Source organism: Electrophorus electricus, chromosome 14 (assembly GCF_041902795.1).
Source record: "Electrophorus electricus isolate QZ-2024a chromosome 14, ASM4190279v1, whole genome shotgun sequence".
NCBI lineage: Eukaryota > Metazoa > Chordata > Actinopteri > Gymnotiformes > Gymnotidae > Electrophorus > Electrophorus electricus.
The window spans coordinates 19,175,512-19,201,452 of record NC_137510.1 but is presented as its reverse complement, the minus strand read 5'-3'; the positions used below and the strand labels follow the sequence as shown (position 1 = coordinate 19,201,452).

At 38.0% G+C, this 25,941-nt stretch overlaps 1 protein-coding gene across 10 annotated transcripts in view; it reads right to left on the bottom strand.

Annotated features, from left to right (window-relative positions):
• The window catches only part of ulk4 (unc-51 like kinase 4), an 88,765-nt gene extending 63,087 nt beyond the window's left edge, over positions 1–25,678 (bottom strand). For 7 of the 10 annotated variants that reach the window (XR_014117003.1, XR_014117004.1, XR_014117005.1 and 4 more), the window contains exons 1-21: positions 25,550–25,678; positions 24,947–25,098; positions 24,680–24,779; positions 24,319–24,458; positions 23,854–24,016; positions 23,367–23,468; positions 22,910–22,993; positions 22,744–22,819; positions 22,269–22,370; positions 20,676–20,773; positions 19,620–19,689; positions 19,261–19,327; positions 18,672–18,779; positions 17,777–17,837; positions 17,384–17,577; positions 14,714–14,760; positions 13,974–14,052; positions 10,552–10,659; positions 8,239–8,322; positions 2,309–2,470; positions 1,980–2,162 (exon numbers count right to left, since the gene is read on the bottom strand). Coding sequence is in view for 7 of the 10 variants with exons in the window: in XM_081696653.1 (XP_081552779.1) it covers positions 1,980–2,162; positions 2,309–2,470; positions 8,239–8,322; positions 10,552–10,659; positions 13,974–14,052; positions 14,714–14,760; positions 17,384–17,577; positions 17,777–17,837; positions 18,672–18,779; positions 19,261–19,327; positions 19,620–19,689; positions 20,676–20,773; positions 22,269–22,370; positions 22,744–22,819; positions 22,910–22,993; positions 23,367–23,468; positions 23,854–24,016; positions 24,319–24,458; positions 24,680–24,779; positions 24,947–25,084 (2,166 nt within the window). In the remaining 3 variants the exon portion in view is untranslated. Of the gene's footprint in view, positions 1–1,979; positions 2,163–2,308; positions 2,471–8,238; positions 8,323–10,551; positions 10,660–13,973; positions 14,053–14,713; positions 14,761–17,383; positions 17,578–17,776; positions 17,838–18,671; positions 18,780–19,260; positions 19,328–19,619; positions 19,690–20,675; positions 20,774–22,268; positions 22,371–22,743; positions 22,820–22,909; positions 22,994–23,366; positions 23,469–23,853; positions 24,017–24,318; positions 24,459–24,679; positions 24,780–24,946; positions 25,099–25,549 lie in introns of those variants that run through there. The other 3 variants (XM_081696658.1, XM_081696659.1, XM_081696657.1) reach the window with 3 other exon arrangements.
• Positions 25,679–25,941: the final 263 nt, after the last annotated feature.

Genomic DNA, 25,941 nt, shown 5'->3' with positions numbered 1-25,941 from the left:
ACATCTAAATCCAATTTAAAACCAGAGGAATTTATAACATTAATTATTTTAAGAAATCTTTGAGAAAATGTGGTCAATTGAGCAACAAATTGTAGCCATCATGTTTAATTCCCAAAAGTACTATAAGTAAGGTAAAAAGTTGACAAGATGAGGTATTTCTGAATAAGGAGGATAGAGACGGAGAGAGAAGATACACATATAAGACAGATTTTACAGTTCATTCATATCTGCATCTTGCTGTGGTGGACGGCATTCATCTCCCAAGATGGCCAAGCAGCTGCAGTGTCAGCACTAATGGCCAATTAGCTGTCAGAGGAGGTGAGGGAGAGAGTGGCTCACAAGACTCTACTGATTTACCCCCCCCCCCCCCAACCCCCTCTGACTGATAAACAGCAGTGTCATGGGGCTTATTTCTATTGCAGTCTTCTGTTAAATTGACAAAAAAAAAGTTAACAATGCTAAAAAAATTAAATTAATCAATATTGTAAAATGGTGCCAAGACCATGAACAAAGCAAGACAGCTTCCCACATTCTCAGCACTGTAAGAATACCTCTTTTGGGTCATTCCATGATTTAAAAAATGCATATTATACAACATCAAAATTAGCCATTTTATTGTCAGAGATACACTGTGGAATTCTGTATAATTGTGTGAGATCTTAGTACTTAGTACTAGATTGGCTTGGGATACTCTGCTATACACTGCAGGGCAACCACAGGAGTTCAAATACCCATGCTCTCAGTCAAAAAACTCCTTTTTCTGTGTCAATACACAAAAATATTAGTGAATGGTTACATGTAAATGGAGCCACATAGATATTTATAGTCAATATCTAACACTAGATGTGTGCTGACTAATTAACACAAATAAATAAATGCACAAGGAATATAGACTTTTTCTTAATTGCAGCCATCATACCACAAAGATATTTATCAAGTGTAAATTTCAGTTCATCCAGTGAGTGAAGAAAAAAGTAGTAAGCAGAGAGTTAAAAAATAGTAAAAAAAAAAAAAAGTTGTAAGCATTTTTCTTTATGAGATTCTAAACCTAAAATCAACCTATACTTAAAACCACCAACCTTTTCCACTACATTTAAATACACTGCCATAGTAAAGTATGTTCTAGTGACATGGGATTATCACCTGAACCTAGTATTGGAAGATTTGAAAAATCCAAATCAGCAAACAAAACTTTGCAATTATACAAATGTAACATTTCACAAATACAATACATAACTTCTAATAACTGAATGCATTACAGTTGTCTCAGTTCTTAAAAAGATGTTCTAAAAATGGGTTTTTTGTTTCTAATTGTGTTTCTATCTTAAAAAAAAACATTTTAAAGTTTCTTAAATTTTCTAAGATGTTAATGTTGAAGCTTTTCAGTTTACTGCCTGTGTGCAGTATAAAATTCCTGTTATCACTCTTCTCTCCTACATGCCCTTGTATACCAGAACACTGCAGACAAGTATATAAAAATAAAAATATAAGAAAGAAAGTAAACATACCTCATGACAAACTAAGAAGACAAATTGATATTCTCCAACAGTCTGGCAAAATGAGGGAGAATTGCTACTACTATGATCTTAAAATTTGAGTTGTTTTATCTGAATGCAAGAATTTAAGAACTGTTTCAAAAACAGTTTCAAAGGTAGTATCCATACTGATGAAATTGCTCATTAAACATTTCACTTGTCACAAGCCAAAGCTGGGATATTTAACCACTGGGGCAGACAGTGGGGCAGACATTCATGTGTATAGTTCTGTCAACTGTAGTTTATATAAATTGTTCTTAATCTGTAAGCACATTAATTTTATAACACAGATAATTAAAAGTTGAAGGTCTCTTAATTTTCCGAGTGATATTTTAGCATCATGTGAGATTATTAAACTTTCAGAAGAGATAGGTGAAATACTGAGAATAATTAATATACATTTAATTTTCAATGTATGTGTGTGGTGTGTGTGTGTGTACATACCCTGTCCTGCACTAGCCTGTGTAAGTGTGCCCCGGAGGTCAGCATGGCAGCGAACATGGTGAGCATATGCTGCTGTACACGGCTTATGCCCGACACCAAGCAGCTGAGGATGCTGGGCAGTCCAACTTTGTCAATTACACTCTGAAATGCTCCTGTTGAGTGACGGGTTATTCTGCACAGAGCCTTGGGTAAGGGAGAAACAGTACCACACTGATTAATCAACCTGGACAATGATGGATGTCAGTCATTAACCTCAAGAACTTAAACAAGCATACTCCATAAAATGGCTCATTGGTATGGTCTGAGAGTAGCCCAGGTGTGTTACTTACTGACATAGCGCTGACCCTAACTGCATCAACGGTGGAGTGTGTGAACAGGTACCAGAGAGCAGGTCCCACCTCTGCTGTGATAAAGCCCTGAGCACACTGACTCTCTCTGCTGCAGACATTCTCTATGATCTTTGCTGCCATATGGTTCACCACCAGCTCTTCCTGCACAGAGGGTATAATCATACAGTATATTTAAAATATTACTGTTAAGTCCGATTCTTTAAGTCTAAAATGCCTGAAAACTCTAACAGGAAAAGCTTTAGTATAATAGACTTTAGTTGTCTACCACAGCCCTTATCATAAACCACTGTTCACATTACAAAGCAGAACATTTAGAAGGTGTTGATTTAGAAAATGCTAAATAAATCATGAAGAATTATGATTTAAAGGAGTATTACTTTTTGAACAATTTCAAATCCATTCTATTTCATAACAAGTTCATTTTTTAAAAATGAAACTGAATGTTAAGTATTGCATTCAAATAAGAAGGATTTCATAACTGTCTATTGTAATAAGAAATATAAAAGAAGCACATATAGTGGTTTCCTGATTTCATACAATTACATCATGGGAATATTCTCCCTCAACAGACAGCACTTCTCAGTGAATACATTTTACTGAATTTTCATGCCAAAAACAACCTTTTCCAAGCAAAGTGAAGGCCAACACATACAAACTCATTTGGGTATTTTTGTCTCTAAGCCCCCTGTCCTTGAGCATATCTTTCTACAGTTGAAGCAAGTGGAAATTAAACATTTAACAGAATTCAACAAGCAGCTGGCACGCAGAATGAGGAAAATACCAAAAGCCGAGTGGACATATCTTTGAGGCAGTTATTCTGTGCACTATACCAATGCAATAGCCATATTTTCACTGCAATAACACTGGCAAACCCTTCCCTCAGTAGAAAGAACAGCTTCAGCTCAATTCATGAAAAAATACCCCTAACAGACACTATATCTTGAAGACACACATGTATAGTATAACACACAAATGCAATACTAATGCGTTAAAGTCTAAGAACACTGCGTCCAGAGTCTCTGGTTTAACTCTGGTCGTCTCAGTGTTTCACGGGAGAGTTTAGGGTGGTGGTTCGGAGTAGGAGCTGAGGAGGAGGACAGGGTAAATGATTGACAGCCTGCTGGAGGGCAAGTTAGGAAGAAGGATGTGGAGCAGGCACTTTTTTTCTTGGTACAGCAGCCTTTTCAGAAAAAGTGGAACCTAGAGAAAATAAATCACCACTCTACAACCTGAGGTTCTTCCATAACAAAATGTATTCTGAATGTAAGGCAGGTCCAGCTTTTTCCCCACATTGTTACTGTAAGCGCATTTCCACGGCGGCCTGCGTGATCGGCTTTAAGCACCCTCTCACTGATGTTACAGAGATTTCTATAGTCTGACCAGACCAATGGAGAGTGCATGCTTTACAGCTTCCAACACAGATCCATGTCCCAGCCCCCACCTTAGCACAGACAAAGAGCCCTGCCTGTGACCTTGCCTCAGTGCCTCAAGACTGACATTACTGGGTAGGAGGACTGCTAGATAACTGACTCCCTTATGGTCATATAATCATTGATTAGGGCACAAAATGCAAATGGAACCAAGAGAAGGATTGCTAATTTGAGATACTTGCTATTATAAAACCCTAAACAATGCAGATAAATACAGGGGAATATGAGGCAAGCCAAAAGTTAAAAGCCACTCACAAAGTCTTGTGCCCAACTACACATGATGATCCAGCCTGACTTGAGCTCCATACAGCCGTAGAGTGGTCTATACGTTTACTTACACCCTTACACAGCACCTTTCCCATGAGTCAACATCCAAAACCCACAGAGAGTTTGGGGCTACACAGGTTAAGAAAGAAAAGGTGAGGCTGGATATTCCCTAGAATACTTCCTTTCTCTCTCTCTTACACACACACACACACACACACACACACACACACACACACACACACACACACACACACACACACACACACACACACACACACACACACACACACACACACACACACACACACACACACACACACACACTGCTACTCAGCTCTCCAGCTTCACTCTAGCCCTGGGGCCATATTCAAGCCAAACTTTACCAGAATTATGTACTTTCTCCAAATTCATATCTGCAGAATCAGCATCCACACAGACAGCTGATCCACAGCTGAAGGTCAAATATACATCAAGCTAAATTGATGTATACGAATACGAATCATATTGAGCATTAAACACAGCTCACATTAGCTGAGTAGAAGATTTATAATGCTGAACTGCAAAACACTTATTATCTGAATCTCTTCTGCATTTTTCTTAAGAACACCCTTAGCATTTAATGATAACACAATCAACAATGCACTGACAGCTGAATGGAGAAGTCATTAATTCAAAGTTATTTTTACTCTGCGCAACATCACAAAGTTTGAGAGGTCCAAGTAACATGTTTGGAAGCAACGCTGAATATGCCAGGACAGTAAAGGCATGGGAGTGGGTTAATTCAACATGTAGATTAAGGAAAATGTTTGGGAAATCGGGGTGTTGGCGATACAGCAGTAGCTAAGTAGGTCTCATGCCAGTTTGTTTGTGTGTGTGTGTGTGTGTGTGTGTGTGTGTGTGTGTGGCGAGAGAGAGAGAGAGAGAGAGATCATGCATGGCCTGTAAAGTCACTATAGCGTTTCTCTGTAGAATGCACATAAATGTGTGTGTGTGTGTTGGGTGTCGAGAAGGAGAGGGAAAGGGTGGGGGTACTAGGGGTTGTAATTGTGTCCACACCTGGCCCTGAATAAAGAACTATGTAAATCAGTCCTGCCAGCCAGTGCTTTCATTACATTGCTCTCAGTGTTTCATCTGCCCTTCTCTCTCAATTCCATTAATCCTCCCTCACAGCCTATCAGACAGCCAAAAACACTTTCATTAGCACTAATGTGGCTTCAGAACATCACACTCAAAAGCCTCTCAGAGACATGGGCTGGCATATGTTCATTCTGGCTGTACTGTTTTGGAGAAAAAAAAGTCACTAACAAAATAAACAAACTCAATGAAATGTTTAGTATAGGTAACTAGTATATAAGAAATTAATAATAGTAAGAAATAAATTAGAAAAACACGAAATGTACTACACTTTCAACCAGAGGTTGCAGTAACTCAGTGAGTGAAGGTCTTGCAATCAGAAGTGTCTGTTCCTGAATCAAAAGCCCTAAAGCTATGCATATTGCATGGCATGCTCATGACTGATTTAGTAGTGTCTCTTCACTAAACATGCAAGGTTCATGCCATAGAGTGAGATGTCTCATGGCATAGAGAGTGTAGCAGATGAGAGGCACAGATATAGTGGTCTAACCAGCCCAGAACTGATAATTATATAGAGTCATAGCAGGGTCAGCAGGGTGTATGGAGGGGGATTATGGTGGAGGACTAATAGGAGGGGATGGAATATGTGTACTGTCTGTGTGAGCGTGTGTTATAAATATTTAATGGAAGAATACTGTGATGCCCAGTTTCAGCCTAGGGCTCTAATACATGCCACTTAAGGGATGAGTGCATATAGACCTTTCATCATCTGTGCAGAAAACACATGTACGCACGCATGCACAAACACTCAGACACCCACCCACAAACACACACAAAACCCAATCCGCCCACCCACACACGCCCACCTCAACTTCCCCTGACCTCTTCTTCAGCTTCAGTCTGGAGTGGAAGTCTGCATAGTACTCTCCCTGTGACTGAATTCATCCATTCTTACTATGGATTAAGCAACCTTTCCCCCCCATATCTTCCCAATAAAACCCAGGGCACTTGCACATCTCTCTCTCATATATGTTCCAGCCCCCATCCCCATACCCTTCTACTGCACACCACTCCCACTCTTTCCACCTCCCTCCTTCCGTCACTCTCTTTATCCATCGCTCTCTAAAACCTTGATTTCTTATTTCCTGAGCTAGGCCAGGGCCCAATGGTTCAGCACTGTCAGGCATTACAATTACTGCAAATATCAGCCTCATAGCAAATACACAAAATATGCACAATGCACATAAACAAACATTTCCAGACATACAAAATAGACTGTGTATATAGGCCTTTGAGACAGCTTGTCTCACACATGTAAAATTTCTCTCCATTTCCCCTCACATATACACAAGCATATATACAAACCGCCTACATTTATTTATATATGTAAGGTTTGTCGAGATATTCATAATGGTAGCAAAAGTACAGTTTCCAGAGAAACAGAACCTTTCGGCAGAGGTCTTTCATATGAAGGACCTCTGTCCAAAACATTGTTTATACACAGACACAGAGATAGATAGCTAGCTAGCTAGCTAGATAGATAGCTAAATAGATAGAGATAGATAGATAGAATGAGACTTTCTGTGAAAGAAAGAAATACAGAGAGCACAAAGACTGGTGAAAATGTGTTTTTCTCCATGATTACTGAGCCTATTAATGCAGGGACCCAGACTTGCTTATCAGCCATATGTCCCAGAATGTAAGTATGCCTTCGGTCTCTCGTCTAAGAGCAGAAGCAGTTGCTATCTTAGGTGTTAGGGCGCAGTGTACAGAGGTGCACATTCTGCCAGCGCTCTCAACGGCTTGCCTTCTCATTACAGTGTGCTAGCTTCGCAGTCAACAAGTCCCCTTATTAAGCAGGGCGCCTCCCCTGCACCTCATCCACGCATGCTGATGCCAAACAGGAGAGGTAACACTAAAATAAAGTGCCAAGCAAAGTATTTGAATGGCTATATGCAAAAGCCTCGAAAAACATTTCAGCTTGAGAAAACTAACAGGGTTATATGTTAAGGCTGGTTATGTGTTACACATATAGATGGATCCTGAATGGAAAATGTGAGGAACATGCTTTGTTGGAGGATTTCTCTGAAGGCTTCATCAGCTAACGGGTTAAGCAATTAATTGTTTAAACTTTTATATAAAGAATGTGTGGAAGTGTAATGAGAACGTAATTTTGTTTATACTATACATTTAGTAACATCTTCACAGTGCAACTCAACTTCAATTACAGATTACACAAGTCAGCAGAGGGCCAAATGTGGGCACTTTCACAATGTCCTAGAGGGCGCAACTTTTGCCAATTATTGGCAGTGCACCAGTCTGAAACTGGCAACTGGTGAGCCAGTGCTGCAGCACATCAATCAAAAGATGAGAAATTTGTGAACTGAGGAAAAAACCTCACCACAGTTTTAACCCATAGTGAAACATTTCAGTAAGTTTTACTAATATGATTCCTTGCCAGTTCCCCCCTCATAAGATGCACAAGCTTTAGCGGCTGTCTCTGCCCTTCCTTGCCAATAATCCAATAATCACCCAATCTGTAATATCCACAGAAACTCATGGGAGACCAGCAACAGTGTAGACATACAAAGATACTGACAGAAGGAGAGAAAAATGGACACAGAGAAAGAGAGTCAAAGGGGATGGAGACAGGCAGAAAGTGTGTGTGTGTGTGAGAGAGAGAGAAAGTGAGTGTGTATGTGTGTGTGTGTGTGTGTGTGTGTGTGTGTGTGTGTGTAAACGAGTAAGAGATGGGGCAGTACACATTGAGCACTGTTACATGATCTGTGCAGGCAGGGCAGGAAAGCAGGAGAAATGCAGCTGCCCTGCTGAAGCAGAACTACAAAGGGTTCCACCATTAAACAGTGCAGGCTGTCTTAACTACTGCTATGGTGATGAGGAGAAGCGTTTCTGGAAAATTCTGCTGCAGGTGTGTTGTGTGCACGCATGTGTGTGTATGACAGCACTGACTGACGACTTGAGTCTGCCATGCGCCCTTGACTTGCGGCTAGCAAACAATGCCTGTAGGGGCTGCAGAGGATTCATTATCACGCAGATGCCCCCCCCCCAAAAAAAAACCCCACCACACATACACGTGCGCACACACACAGCAAGTTGAGGACAGCACAGCAGTCTTACCCCTTCCCGAAGGCACCTCATTAACACGGTGTAGGCGGCAGCAGGAACGACCCACAATCCTCCTGGGTGCTCTTTCTTCTCCTCCTGCAGGGAAGGGGGGAGGGTGGGAGAGAAAGTGAGTTTAAGCGGGAGAGAGAAGAGCAACTCATATCATTGGGGGAACAATTAAGGAGGGTGTAAAGCTGCAACTATCATAACTGGTCAAAATAAACCGATGTATTCACAAATAACTCTGTGGCTTCGCACTGCCAGTTCTGGTACAGGTAAGAGATACAGACTAGATGTAGATGCTATAAAACAGGAGAGGAACTCGGCATAAACCACTGCAAACCACACTGCCTACATGTAAATACAGCCTCTTCATGCCAGGCAAGGTCTGTTTTTTCATAAATATATGATAAAGTGTATAAAAAATGTCATGGAATCAAGGAGAATAATTACTTATACTCCCACAACTTTATAATCAACAATTATTAGGAAAAGCCTTAAGCAGGTAGCATTCATTCAAGTACATTCAATATTTGTATGGTTTCATTAAAGAGGAATTCCCGTATTAAATCTCAAAAAATAGTATTTTATTAACAGTCAAAGTAGTTCAAAATGGTTTTAAGATTCAAGTTTCTGTCAGGTGCTTGGTTTTCGAGTTACAAATGAGCCAAAAAATACATTTTACAGGGCATAATCTTTGCATTGCTTCAACTCTAAAATTGAGCATTTAAGATTAAATACTCTAAAATTATTTTTAAATTATTCTGAATGCAGAATAAAAATGCTTTTTTAGGTTTAACACTGGAGTATTGTTATATCACATTTGGCCTACATAGAGTAAGCCTGCTTCATCACTAAACGAAGGCAAGAATTTCTTACTGTCTATTAATGTTCACAAAAATCTAACAAGAAAATTAATAGCCCACGAATTTGCATAATTTCCAGTTTCAGACATGCAAGTGTGACCACCTGATGAATTTTATGTAATGTATTCCAGTAAAAATATTCCAATGTTTTCCAACCTATTCTCCATCTCCGGCATCTGTAAACTAGCTTAATTTACCATGAGCAATAATTTGACACATTTCCCAGAACAAAAAATTCAACACCACATTTACTGTGGAAGTCTAGGGGCAGTTATTGAATTCCATTAATGGACATTTACAAGAAATATGAATTCTTCAGTCAAAAGTATTTTTAAGATGTAAATCTATATAAATTGGTAATTTATTTTAAAAAAAATCACAATAAATGATTGCATGCAACCCACAATTAGTCTAGAAAACCTGTATTGTTGATTTATGCACTCATCATCTCATGTTCACATTCCCACAAGTTTACTTGAGCGGATCTGTGTTCAGGTGCCCACCCATCAGTCTTGAGAACCTTTAAAGAATGATTTCCAATATACATATTGAGGCATCTGTTACTGTTATTCAAAGTCTCACCACCTTAACAGAAAAGTAAGAGAATAAGTAATTAATTTAAACCATCTAGGACAATGAAGAGTCCCTGAGCTTCTCAGCTCTAAGCGCTGATGACATCGATAAGTGCTGTGTGTGCAGTGCACTTTGTGACACTGGCAGCTGAAAAGATATACAGTATTCAAATATCATGTACATTAGGTTTTCGTGTCAAAAAGGAATTCTTACCTGTCTGAAAAAAAGCCCACTAGACATAGTGTCTGAAACTGTAGCGCTACTTGTTTCATGAAAGGTAATACAGACTAGCTTAATAAATCATACAGCAGCACTAAAAATGTAATGTCACGCTATCTGACATATTTTGGTATTTAAAGTAAGGAACTACAGTGAGTGATGGAGGGGAAAAGAAAAAAAAGTAGTTTTACACAGGTTCTAACGAGTGCTGTATTAAACAGTCAGTGGTTCGACACACTTAGGTCTTCAAAATAAGCTGATTAGAAAGGTTGAGTATTTTGCTTGAAACAAGTGTTTGATCTATTTTGAAAATAGATTTTTTAATATGCAATAAGCAGTGAACAAAAGGTTAATGTAATGTAAAGTCAAAGCCTGATCTATCTTTTATTTCATGTACTGATCATCAAATATATCATGTTACCTGCACGTATTTCCTAAGCTTCCAATTTTCAGAAGACACCTTTATATAAAATATGAATGAAGGAAGAACAAACTATAAGTGGCTGAGGAGCTATAGACTGAGGAGCTTGTACTAAAATGAGTAAATCAGGAAACAACATGAATAAAGGGTTTGTATCAGTTTTCAAGGCTGACAAAAAAAAAAAATTAGTATCCCAAGTTCAATATCCGTCTGTGCAAATACTCCAGTTATTTTGATTAGATTCACCTGAGTTGCAACGAGATAGAGTAGCTCCCCTAGTGGTGGCAGAAGGCATTGCTTCAGCTTGCTGTTTCTGAAGTTCTCCCGAATAAGCTCCGTGAACATAGACATTGCCTGGTGAATTAAATTCAAACACGAGTTAAAAACAAACCATAATTAACTAACACACAAATATTTTATATTAAATAAAACACAAAGATGAAATTATGATTCTTAACAATTAAGAATTGTGCCACTTTCATATTTGTGTATGTATTCGTTTAGCAACTTTTATTTTCATTAATACATTGCTGATATAACAGATGCTAACTTTCCCCATAGCCCCGCCCCCCAGCATTAGCATTTCTCTCTCCCTCTATCTGTCTCAGCAGTCTGATGTGAGCTGCTGGTGGACATTCTCTTTCTCCCTTAATGCGGCAGCTCTCACAGCAGGGTGCTATGCAAATAGGACCTCCGTAGTTCCATGCTTGTAAAGTACCATAAATGATGACTTTGCAGAGGAACAGATGTTGGTGACTGAATTTGATGTGCCTTGGCAGCAAGAAGCGCACACTGATGATTCCCCATTACAGAGGAAAAACAAACAGGGCTAAGCTGTTTTATTTCTCCCAGCATCCACACACACCTCCCCTTTAACACATTATTATGATCATCAGCACACATGTGCATGCATGCACGCATGTATGCGTGCACACACACACAGAGAGAGAGAGAGACAGCCTGTGGCAGAGGTTTGAACAGCACAGAGGCTGCAGGACGCCAGGCAGCATTAAGCAGCCCTGTGTGCCTCTCTTCTCCATGCCTGTGGGTGGAAAACTGGCTCATACAGTTAGTATGGATTGGGCTCTGAACTGCAACTGAGAATGCTGGAAAATCACATGTAGGGGTGGGAAGGCTGATCTAGGATCAGCTATAGAAAGCTGATTCGTCACACCTGCATTGTGAAGATTCACCCTGATGCACAACTGCATCTGAAAATCTGAACATCTCACGAAAACCAAAAGAAAAAAAAAAAAAAAAAAAAAAAAAAAAAACTTTCAAGCAGCTCTCCTCTTTATAGACTACTCAAATGTAACCCCAATGTTTTAGAAAATATATAGTCGTGTCTGTAAACATGATGTGCAGAGTAATCTTGAAGCAATAATAGCAGTTATTGGAGAGCAACTTCATCAGATGGGTATTCAAATATATATGTGGGTGTTATTTTATAAGGCTATGCAATTTAATTAGCATTTCAAGATGCACTGTTCATAAACAGACTTGAACCTAATATGTGAAATAATATCAATAAGTAAAAAATACAAGATAAGAATGAACATTTGATTTACTAGACACAGTGACAAATGTATGTTCAGGTAGAGCTGGGTTAATCAGTGCTGTTTTCCTGATATCTGCAGTTTGACTTAGAGCTTCTTTCAAGTCTCAGCCAAACTACAGACAGTAGAAGGAACATACAACATAATTTTGATATTTGCTTGTTAATAGCATGGAATTTAATGACTTCCTCAGGCAGAAGTGACCACAGAAGGCAGACACTTCACATATTAATACATTTTAAACTGAGGTTAGATTCTGAAATGGTGCATGATCAGAGAAAGAAAAACATCCAAGCCCCATTCCAAAAATGGGAGCACCATGAAAAACACACTCAGCCTCTTTTACAAAACCTCCTGGAACTACAGTTGAGGCTGAAGAAGATTGGTCAGGGCAGAGATGTTAGGGTTCTTTGAAAGGTGAAGTGAATTATGCTAGTGTCATTAGGCATGGCTTGCTGTGCCAACAACAGTCAGTAATGTACCACTCCATTAGACTGCTGCTCAAGTATTTCTGGAGAACAGAGAAAGAGGGCCTCATGGAAAATCATATGTACAACAGACAGTGATGAACAGTGAGATAATAAAAGAAACATTTGAAACTTTGCCCTACCTATAATTTCCTATGTGAAATGTATTCTTAAAGGCTTTTATTGTTGCCATAACAACAAATTAAGCCAAAGCTTTGGTTTCTGTCAGGAGTGCAAGCTGAAACAACTCTTTAATTGTAGAGACATCACAGCACTTACACTGGAGTGGAGCGCCACACCCTCCACACATGATGACACTGTTTCTTTCCACTATCTTTACTTCATAAACCCCTCACAACTCAAACTTAATTTCTGAAACTGTCTTTAGAACAGCTTATGCCCAACCACAGAGACTTGGAGTGTGGACAGGAAGCATACGAAATCAGCAGTGCCTTTCTCCCTCTGAACAAAGAGAAAGCTGGAGACAGAAATCGCCATGACAGAAGCAGCAGCTCAGACGCGGGACCCCTGTAGAGAGGCTCAAGATCCCCGGTTCTCCCAGCCCACTCTGCCTAAAATGGCGGGTGGCTGGAGCAGAATGTTCTGAGCCAGCACTGGTATGAGGGAGCAGAGAGGAAAGCGGCGGGTGTGTGTCTGGTCTTGAACACTAAGCCATGCTAGACTGCGGCTGCCGGCCATTTTGTGGCATGGTCCCCCCGCTGCTTGCGGAGACACCACTGCGTTTTATTCGGGGACAGAAAGGTGGGCATGTCGGAACTCACAGCAAACCCATATGAGCTCAGGATCAAAAGCCGGAGCATCCGGTCTGACATCAAACAGAATGCTGTTTTTGAAACCATTAACCACAAATACCTGCGTGCAGCACTTTAATGGTTTGTTAATCCCTTTAGAAGCATGTTTGGGCAGGATGCATGCCCTTATAACACTGTGGGATAGTAAGTGTCTTGGCTAATTCACTTTTGCTATTATTGGATTTCATGTGTTCTGGAGTCAGAGGTATAACAAATGATTTTGGTTTTTCCAGTTTTCTTCTGTGTAGAGTATTTGGGACAAATATGCTACAGAGATGTTATGGCGACACCTGCTGGCATGTCTTTCATTTCACTATGGTAACAAATAAAGGATATGAGCTCATGCAACCCTGCCACAGACTGGACAAAGAATTTAGCAAGACCACCATGTTCAAAGGATAAAATATCAGGGTCTATTACTACCATCCTACAGACAGACATGCAAGTTGTCACATACGAATTACTCTAGATAGCAGCACTCTTACGTTTGCATTAATTAAAACACACTGGTAATCAGTTTTTAAACAAACTGCTAATAATTTTTTATTGCTTTAAATAACATGATAGCTATGTGGAGATATGTGGAAAGTTACTCTCCTTGAGACTTTTCAGAACCAACACAACACAACTAACTGAAAAAGATGAAAGGCCTAACCTAGGTGAATAACATGTGTTAGTGTTAAGACTGATCCCTACAGGATAGTCCCTACCCAGAGGAAGGATTACACAGTTTAAGGCCTGGTGGAGTTTATTAGCCACTGTGTAATGAAGATGAAGATACATAAAGATAAATTAATAAATAAAAATACTGAAGTCTGCCCAAACACACTCACCTCTGTGATGGGAACATTGTCTTCGATGTCTGTGCAGTGAGAGGCCAGAAGGCCAATGACCCTCATCACCTTGGTCTTCCTGAAAGACACACAGACAATCAACACAAATGATGCATTATTACAAGGCACACAAAAATACACAAATATACACTATACACAAAGCAGCTTCATTTATTAGTTTTTTCTACTACACATTCCCTTCATCGCACTATACACATGCAGTAGAAGAAATGATCAACATAATTTGGATGATCTAATAGTGTAATGTACACTAAATTGTATGTACATCGGCTAATTATGTACAAAACACTTTAAGACTGACTTAAGCAATGCCTGATAAGACACATAAGTAACATGACACATAAGTAACTACATAAGTACATAAGTTACATAAGTAACTACATACAATTTTATAACTAACTGTAAAGTCTGGTGTCCATACTTCATCAAGGCTGGGTGCTTTAGGCAAGATATAGTTATTGCTTGGTATCAGAGAAGTTAGAAATTTGTCTAATTCAGGCAGTAGCCAGTGTTTCACAAGCCTGACCTTACATCCTTACAAGAGCAGATGTATAGAATGAGCCAGGCACAATACCCAGTGCTTTACTGTTTCACATTCAACACAATATATTTGCCAAAACTATATGAATTACCATGTTGGTGTGACTGTACTGTAAGCTGGTAAAGAATTCATGTCAATACTATCACATACACCATTGTGTGTGCAAGCTCATACTCACACATCCCAGTTAGGGGCCTGCCGCAGCTGTTGGATCAACACCGGTAACTGAGAGAGAGAGAGGGGGTGGGTGTCACTAAATATAATGTAATCATAAATGTAATTACCAAAACTTTGTTCTATCATGAATTATGAGTGATGAATTATGTTTCGAGAAAGTGTGGCCAGTACTGCTACATACAGCCCCCTGGTGGTCAGATGCAGAACCTATTGATTTATAAAACTCCACTAGCTGCACTTTCTTTCAAAATGCCTCAAACAAGGAATGTTTGTTACACGTCATTAAAATATAGAGAATTCTGTAACAATCATAGAAACTATTCAGTAACTACACAGTGAGCTCAAAACCCTATAAAGTGTTGCATGTAGTGATTATTGCAGCATTTCCACGAAAAGCAAGGGAAAAGGAAGCTCATTGTCCGTTTAGAAGGAAAGGAGGCAGTCCTTTCCTTTTAACAGTTATCTAATAAACTATTGTGCTACTTCACATACTGAGAACACCCCCTCTCCCTGAGACATTTGGGTATTGTAAGCCTTGCATACAAAAGGGTAACGATTAGCACACCTGCTCCAGAGCCATAATTCATAATCCAACATTCTTATAAACCTTTAAGATATTGGACTGCTTGCACTGGGTTCAATGCAACCACAGTGACATTGCTGCAAGATCATGCAATTAGCTAGATAAAATTCACATATTTTTCTATGATCAGAAATATGAGGAAACCATATATCTTTGATATGATGCCACTGCTCAGAAGAAAAAATTCTATAAAATGTGTCACATTTATTGGCACCCCTGCATTTAATACTTTGTGCACTCTCCCTTTGCCAAGATAGCAGTACTGAATCTTCTATAATACATGATAAAGTGGGAGAACAGAACTAAAAAACAGATACTGTTCCTCCATAGGGTATCTCTCTAAATCATAGTGAGTTATAGGTCCTTGCCTGAGGACTCTGCTCTTCAGATCATATCACAGGTTTTCAACAGGGGTTAAGGTTTCATCTTTGGTTTCAAAGTACCAGTAAACAAATGAAAACAAATGAAAAACAAAAAACAAGGGTTCACATTTTTGAGAGGATGAAGAGATGCTCCTTAAGGTAGCATGGTCATATGTTTTATATAAAAAATTGGGAAACTTGCATATTGGTAAACTTTGTTGCATCATGAAGGAGGTCTTTACCGTTGCAAATATAAACTATGCTGTAGTGCATATAAACAGGACTGTGAGCTGTCTTTTATACAGCTCGTTTAAACATCTTGGATCAGTTCAACTTCTTATACTGAATAAGACTGACTATTGTGCGCATGTTAAATGTAGTCCGTGTCTTTCTGGAAGTTGCAACCCATGACCCAGTTTAACTTTGCGGTTCAGACAGTTACAATTTTGATTTAAACTCCCTTTATGCTTAAAGTCCATGATGACATGCGTCTTGGTATAAATGGAAATGTTGGTTTGCAGAGCCTTTGAAAGCCTTTTCCTGGGATTTTTAGGGTTAGGGTTTACATGGAAGTGGAGGTCAAAGTTCTAGTAATTTTATTTCTGTTTTTTTGAGGGGTCATTAATTTTTCTTTATAAACCACATATAGGCTTCTCTTAAACTATTATCTACTTAATGAACAATAACAATACCTGCTACAGAAAAGTTTTTGACAGTTTATAATATTAACAATGGCTGTTTTTATTTATGTTTTTATTTTATTTTAACCAAAGCTCAAATAAATTATTGGAAACATTCCTCAGAGATTTGGGTCCATATTACCATGACAGCATTACACACGCACACCATTACATCACCACCACCACTCTGAACTGTTGATACAAGGCAAGATGGAGCCATGCTTTCATGTTGCTACTCCAAATTCTGACCCTATCATCCGAATGTTGCAGCAGAAATTGGGACTCATCAAACCAGAAACGTTTTTCCAATCATCTGTTGGCCAATTTTTATAAGACCGTGCAAACTGTAGCCTCAATGGCATGTTTTTAACTGACAGGAGTGGCACGGTCTTCTGCAGATGCTCTTCTGCACACCTCAGTTGTATTTGAGTTACTGTTGCCACACACTAGATATTTTCTCTTTTTCTGACCATTCTCTGTAAACCCTAGAGACGGTTATGCAAGAAAATCCCAGTAGCTCGTTAGTTCCTGAAATACTCAGACCAGCCTGTCTAGCACCAGCAACCATACCACATTCAAAATCACTTAAATCACCTTTCTTCCCCACTCTGATTCTTGATTTGGACTTCATCTTGACTGTCTACATGTCTGAATACATTGAGGTGCTACCAAGTGATTGGGTAGTTAGATATTTGCACTAATGAAATGGTGTTCCTAATAAAATGGCCGGTCAAGGTATATAACCTTAACAGTCCACAGCAGTCCAGAATGGGGCAGAATGGCACAATATGGCACAGGATGGCACAACTAGTCTCAAACAACCTTAGTAACTGTTTGGACCTAGAGTGGAAAAAGGTTAGACATTTTTTTAGACATCTAGGGTGTCACTTATTCTGGATGGCACTGTATATGTTGCATGTAAAGTGTTTTAGGCATTTGTAATTACAAAAGCCTAAGACACTTGACGTGTATGTAAATACACATGTGTAGTGTGAGCTTTTAGAATGACAGCAGATATTTAGGGAACTCTGCAACATTAGGCTCACCAGCTGGGAGTGCATAATGCGAGTTGCTGTGTCTCTGTGTGCACAGACACAGCACAGATAGCAGAGCAGGTTGAGTTTAGCACGTGGTGCCATGGAGCCTCCAGACCCGGCCCGGTCCACTGACTCCAGAGCAACACAGAGCTGCTGCAGGAACACTGACCAGTCCTCTGAGCTTAGACATGCCAAACGCTCAGCTAAAAAGACAAAGAGATTGGAAGTACATAAAAAAGGGTGGTGAGAAGAAGCCGTTAGGTGTGGCTTTGCATGTGAATGTGACACAAAATAAGCTTTTTACCTGATGTTATAAGTTGATCAAGTTGCAGGTCAACCCATAAAGTAACACTGGAAAATTCTATATGTACACATTTTATATACAAAAACGACACAGTTTACCTGAATATGCTGATACACATAGGGTTTTGGGGTCAAATCTGACAGGAGCAGTTTTCAGAATCTAAGAAAATAAATTAATGAAGTTTGTGTTTCTGCTTCAAGACATTGTTAAATTCTGAAAATTAAAACCAGTCAGAATCAAAACCAGTGCTGAGAGAGATATGACGAGGACAACATCTGAAAAACATCTACAGTGGTGTGAAAAAGTGTTTGCCCCTTTGCTGATATCTTATTTTTTGTATGTTTATCACACTTAAACGTTTCAGATCATCAAACACAAGTAAACACAAAATGCAGTTTTTAAATGAAGGTTTTTATTATTAAGGGAAAAAAAAATACAAACCTACATGGCCCTGTGTAAACCTACATGGTACCCAGGGCTGATTACTGCCACACCTGTTCTCAATCAAGAAATCACTTAAATAGGACCTGCCTGACAAAGTGAAGTAGACCAAAAGATCCTCAAAAGCTAGACAGCATGCTGCAATCCAAAGAAATTCATGAACAAATGAGATACAAAGTAATTGAGATCTATCAGTCTGGAAAAGGTTATAAAGCCATTTCTAAAGCTTTGGGACTCCAGCAAACCACAGTGAGAGCTATTATTATATGTGTGGACCAACCAGTTATTAGGTTTATGGGGCAATCACTTTTTCACACAGGGCCAAGTAGGTTTGGATTTTTTTTCCATTAATAATAACCACCTTCATTTAAAAACTGCATTTTACGTTTACTTGTATTATCTTTGTCTAATATTTAAATTTGTGTGATGATCTGAAACATTTAAGTGTAAAAAACATGCAAAAAAAAAAAAAAAAAGATATCAGGAAGGGGGCAAACACTTTCACACCACTGTATATCTTTGAGCACTGTAGAAAAATCCAAGCAGGTTTACCTTGGGGTTGTCCATGATGGGAGTCACAATCAGGTCCAAGTCAGTGTATAAGAGCTCTTTAATGCAGGCACATCCATCACTCTGCAAAACCTCCAAACCACTGCTATCCTGATATACATTAAACATAATTCAAGAGGTTTTATGCCCTGTCACTAGAATCTGCTGAAACATTACACAACATTTAATATTATACTACCATTAGTGTCTTATGCTAATATAACACATCAATGACAGTATAAAATGCATTATTAAAATTATAAAACAATAGTAGCAAAACTGAAATATCTGGACATGAAAGTATTTAAATTGTTTAGTTTACATATAAAGATATACAGGTGATGTTTCTTTAAAATGGTTTACATTTTTAAAAGGGCAAAGACATTTGACATATGAGGGTTTCCAGTAAGTACTAATTCCTTGATCCTCCAACAGATGGTAGTGTGGTACCACAAAAACCACCAACAGGTAAACCATATGGCTTACTTTCAATAACCATTTGAATGGACGGAGTTAAAATGCATTGTACAGAGATGGGTCTCCTTCCTGATTTCAAGCACACGCTTAAAGTGGTGTTTATGTGTGTGCTTACTTGTGTCTTGACCTCATAGCTTTCTGTGTCTTTAGCGGTACTGCTTGCTCTTGGAGTTGGACATGAACTGTCAAAGCAAATATACAATAAAACAGGCCAAAAAACCTAATTCTGTTAATGTTTTCACCACATCTAACACAGACTGTCACTGGACAAGGCTCACTTAATAATAATAATAATAATAATAATAATAATAATAATAATTATGATGATGATAAAGAATCATGTTGAATTTGTAATAAAAAACAAAACAAGCCTTATATGTGAATATGAACATAAGCAAAATAGCCAGTCTTTTGCATTCTAACAGTTACTGGTAAACGTATCACTCATCATAAGGTTCACCTAAGAAGACATACCTCAGAAGGAAAATAGACTCTCTGGCATCTGAGTCCAACACAGATTTGGGTCTAAACTCAGTCACATTGTCTAAGACACAAGACAGAACCATTCACAGTTAATTAAGCACAGTGGAAAATGATCTACTTTAAAAAAGAAAACAACCACCATATGACTTTTAAATGGCATTTTTTAAACAGTTCTAAGAGATTCAATGAATGACATATGATTTGATGACAAATTTAAAGATGATTTATTCTTTATAATACAGAATCCATAATACAGAAATCAGAAAAGTGCACATAATCACATATCTCTGTCTCTATGACTCTCTCCTGTGGTTATAACTGTGGTGTTGACCAGTTGCTGTCTAATTCAGCAGAACATGTGAGTGCACTAATGTACAGAAGACTACTCAACTTCCACCGCACAACACAACAAATAATCCAGCATTATATGAACAATTATTGTGCAATTATTTAGCCGCAAACTGCAGCTGCAATATGCCTTATAATATTTTAAAATATTTTGGTGAATGTAACATGACCAAAAGACCTTATTTTGAAATGATTTACATTTGTTGGATAATTTGAATGCTGTGATTCATCACAACATCCACCAACCAATTATGTGGAATGCCTGAAATTGGTCAGAATGGTCACAAACACACAATAAATCATTTTGTGGTTTGTTAAGAGGACTCACTTGCAAATTGCAGCCTTATATCAGAACTTCAAAGGCCAAAATTGGCAATACTATTAACAAACTATATGTTGTGCTGTAACAGTAAGGAAATATTGAAGAATATAAGATATAACCGTCTTCGACAAGTGCCTGGATCCGTGCATAAATAACTACAAACAGAAAAATGTTTAAAGTATGCAAGCACAGGATTAAAGTATGCCAGTTTGCAAGAATTCATTAACATAGTGCTCTACAAACCTCAACACAAACATACTGAATTACAAAAATTCTTACACAACACATACACAGAGGCTTATACACATACACACACTCACAATGCCGGTATGTACATCATGAACAGTATGTGTGGAGTCTCATGCCTTGAGCATTACCTAATGTGAAGGACTTGCTGAGGTTCGAGTTAGCTGATCCAACTGCTACTTTATGGACCTCCAATGCTGCCTGAGAAGACACTGATGACAACTGTACTCTGAGAAAAAGGGACCCCCCCCCCACAAAAACACACACACACACACACACACACACACACACACACACACACACACACACACACACACACACACACACACACACGGGTTAATTTCACTTCTTTGTCTATATTCCATTTGAACTTGGGTTGAACAATACATCTTTTCTTAATTGATATTGCAATACTGATCTCCACAATAACAGTACTTTGCGATATGCAATTTAACTCTCTAGCACATCATATTTCATGTTGTATTCTATCCAATCCTGACCATCCTGACTGTTTTGATAAATCACAGCATTCATATGGTTTAACAAAAAAACAATTTTTGATAAAAAATTATGCAGGCCAATTATTTTTTTAACCAGGTTCAATTTATGGCACTATAACCACAATACAGTTTTTATCTGCATATTATGGACCTCTAATTTGTACAGATTAGTCAAAATGTGGAAAAGGACACAAAAGGTACAATGATTGTAAAACATGCAATTAACATGTATTCATAAGATTACTTTTTGAGAATATGTAAGGTCTATGGTGTCTAAAATTTCAATGCCAAAATCAGAAAAGTTTGTTTAAAAAGCAGAGGCATCATCATAAAACAACATGCAACAAGCCCTCCTCCTCCTTTAGCCTGCAAGGGTCCTCACTGAGATACAGCAGCCTTTGTTATGGCCTACTCACAATCACTGGTGCCAGTGCTGAAATAATCCTGACCGAAAAGCGTTACAATAGCGTGGAGATCTGGGTTAAATTATTAGACTTTTTTAATACCCTCCCCCAGAAATTCATTCATTCAATCTTTTTTTTCCATTCAGTTAATGCATAAGAACTCTTACCATGAATAAGCTTTAGTCACATTAGATTACATTACAAAACATCACTTGGAGATTGCATCACTATAAAAATCCGAACAGACCTAAACTATATAGTGGAGTCTACATCAGTGGTTCTCATAGTCCTCAGGATGCCTTCATGTGTTCTAATATACCCTGACTACCCAGGCAATCATCATGTATATTAAAACAGGGAAACAAAAATACAATTTACAATTTACATTTACACAGTGGTGTTTTGCATACTTCATATAGTTCAGTGTTTCAAATGAAGAAGGATGAATTTAAAAATATTGGAATGACCAATCAACACATTTCCAAATGTAAATAAGGGGAAAAATATACACACACTGTATTAAGTCCAGTTTCTCTGCTAGTTAACTGAATCAACTGCATTTTGTCTAAGGCTATGTCTTGGACGCACATTAGAAAATCACAATCTGTAAATGGTTTGAATAATTCCTTTGGTTATGAATAAGAAAGTAATACTTCTCTGAAGTTTGAAAGCCAAAGTATCAAAGTGCATTGTAATTCCAGTGCAAGCTTCCTTATGAGTATCACACATTTGTTATTCAGTGTTTTGGTATAAGAGACAAAGACATGCAGAAGAAAGTACATAGCACAGTCTATGACACAGTTACACTAAGTAAAATTACCTAGAGCTATGAGAGCAATCTTCAGCATCACCCTCTAAAGAGGTCTCCACTGAAAAGGCTCCTCTCCAAAAAGGGTGCAACAACAATTGTTCCCAGCTCAACCTGCACGAAAATACAAGACAAAACGACTAGTTATGTCAATTGCTATAACTTGCATATGCTGCTAATGCAAAGCAACAGATACAGTGCTGTAGGAAGAATGCATTCTTTACTATATGCTACTTCATTTAATCCAACAAATAATTTTTTTACATGTTCTATCTGGAGTGATGCCAATACAAAAAAGAATATGTTTCTCAAAACTGCCCTCACTTATTATAACACACTAAAATATAAGATGGTAACTTAACAGAGGGCCATATACAATCCTTTTTTCCCCTATTTGGACAGTTGTGTGGCTGGGGAGTAAACATACAAAAAGAGCATTAGTATAAATCTGCTCATTATGTATATTGATGAGATTTGGTGTGGATACCTGTTTAGAGGGTCTTTCTGCAGCAGACCCTGAAGCAGGTTTTGAAACTCTGGACTTGGATGTGAACAAGTGTGACCTTTAAAAATAAATGCATTGCACTGTTACATTTTAATCTAATTCTCTAAAATGAGAATTAAACAGAGTTTTACAATAGCTGTTTGCAAACCTTTCTGCACCAGCGGTGGACAATCATCATGTAAAATTAGATGTATCAGATCAGTATAAGTCTCAGAGAAGAATGGTGGTTTTCCTGCAAATAAAAAAAGATGACATGAATTGGAGTGATTTACTTTTGAGCCTCTGAATATTCTGCATTGGCTATTCTGCGAGTTAAGCATCTGAATAATCTCAGAATTTCAGAATGCTTCAGAGTGCATACAGGAATTTAGCATTTGGAGGAACAAGACTGTTAACATAACCTTCTATTTAAACTAAACCATAACTACAAGCATGAACCAAGCTGCATCCTTAAATCTAAATATACACTTAGTTAAGTAAATTAATTATTGCCCTTACAGAAAACTGTACACTGAGAGTTGTACCTCTAAAACTTTTTGATGAAGTCATTAAAATAATACAACAATTTCATTCTTCAAATAATAAAAGATTTAAAATGTTCCAACCTGTAAACATCTCATAGAGGATGCAGCCCAAAGCCCATAGATCAGTGAAAATGCTGGTGGCCTCCCCTCTCAGCACCTCTGGAGCACAGTACAGCAGGGATCCTGACAATAACATCAAACAGCATGAGGAAGACCTTCCTAGCCATACACCAACATGAACTCTCTTATACCCCTAATAACACAATATCAAACAGCATGAGGATGACCTTCCTAGCCATACACCAACATGAACTCTCTTATACCCCTAATAACACAACATTTTAGACATGCACTATAGTATACTAGCTTATGTTACATCAGAGCCAACAACTTCATTTATTGTGAAAATTAATTAAAAACTCACAGCTGTATCTATTTCTGATCTACTCGTAAAAGGACAGAAATGTCTAGACCTTTTTAGACTTTTGCTGCTAGTTTTTGGTATATCATTCTTACCATTCATACTTCATATCTAGATGTGGTGCAATGGTGTAATGTAAGTAATGACCTTGGGTTCGGTTCTTAATATATTTTCTAGACGTGGAACTCTCTTTGCTGTCTCCCCCCTCCTCTGACATTACAAGAGCAAAAAACTCCTCCAGGTTCTCCCCTTGGGCTTTAGCGAGGCAGAAATTAGAGTACTTCAGAGTACCTGGACCATCCAATAAAACCTACAGGCAAACATACATATTCAGTATAGAAAAATTTGTAGGTAAGAGGTCTATAATGAACTAATTCTAATTAAAATTCTAATTTAAAAACTTTTTTAAATACTTGTAAAAAAAATTAAACCTATTATTAGAGTACCTTTTTCAATTATTTCAACAAACTACTACTGAAGCACTTGCAATATATCAGGTGTTACTGCACAGCCACAAAGATCAAAATGTGCATTCTCTATATGACTTTATATAGACTAGAATACACTCTAGTTGATACTGTGTTATGCTGTGTTGGATACATTATGATATACCTTAGAAGGAGTAAGGTCAGAGAACACTATGCCAGAGTTATGGATGTACTTAAGACCTTTAATTAAGTCCATGGCGAATTTTCGCACATCATCATCAGATAAGCATTCATCCTGGGAAATAACTGCCTCCAATGTTCCTCCTATTAAAATATATTATTGCTAAATTTCAAGCTAGTATTATAGACTTTTTACACTTTACATAAAAACACAAAATTAAACAAGAATTGTATATCTGATTTTTGTGTATGCACAAAAGCATTACTGTCAATTATGCACATGCTATTTAGTAATTGAAAATATCTGGAGTGTGGAAGTAAGCATAACTAAACAATAAATCAAATACCTGCATTTGAGGTCTTACCTGTGCACAGCTCCACCACCAGCCAGAGGTGATTACTAGTCTCATACCACTCATAGAAAGAGACCACATTATCATGCTTAATATCATGGGCAAGTCGTACCTGTTAATGAATGCTATTGTCAGACAGGTAGGAAAGTAACACAGGACATCTCTGCAGTCCATCAAAAAAATCAAACTTAAACTCCATAAACGCAATAAATGCAGAAAGCTTAAACGTTCTGCCTTGACCTGGTTTAAACTGGTTTTAATAAGTTTTATCTTACTCACGTGGTTCGTTAATTCTGGTCTCTTGGATTTCTCGCTACAGATAATTGCCACAAAATGTATACTCCCTTTCCTCCTGCCCTTGTAAACCACAGATTTGCTTCCTCTTCCAATTTCTTCATACAATATGAAGTTTTCCATCTGGAAGATGTTCACTGCCAAGGAAATGTTTTATGTTAACTGTAACGGTCTGACCTGAATATTAATAGCTAGCTAGTAACCCTTCTAACAATACTGAACATTGTTGCTTATTTTCATGTTTGTTAACCGCTATGTGCTAACTACAAATGTGTGTAAAGTTACCGTTAAGGTAACTTTAAACACATTATACATATTCCATATATAGCTAGCTAGCATATGACAATCTAATTATTCGCACACATTTTATATAGATAGGTAGATTAAAAACGCACGCTAGCTACCCAAAAAATCCTGTGGTGTACTTTTGGTGTACACTATTTAAGTCTTCTTTTATCAGGCTAGCTAGCTAGCTATCGTTCGGTTAGCTACTTATATTGCTAGCAAGCTGCAAACAAAAACTGCTGTGATAAAAATAGTCCCTTTTAAAGTCAACGACATGTGTGAAACAAAATGAAAATGATTCACCAGTTTTTTCTTAAATGTGCTTTTGAATTTTTTTTTCAGAGCGCATTATATTAGGTCTTTAGATTGATAGCCAGTTTAGAGTTATAATTCCAAGTTAGTTCTTGATTAACCGCGCAAGTAGTAACAACTGTCAAACGGAAACAAAGTTGGAGCGATTTATTTTCGATGCGGGGTGAACTATCATAACAGTAATTGTAGATTAGGTGAAAATACCCCTTAAAAAATATTTTATATTAGCATCGTGTATATAATAATATTATAAATAAATATAGTTAAAATACAGATAATATTTTGCAATATTGTTTTTTTATTTTGTTTTCACAGCGTTCATGCACACCTGCTATTGAGCCGTTCTTCCGTTACTAGGATACAACCGAGCAAGCGGTTAAAAT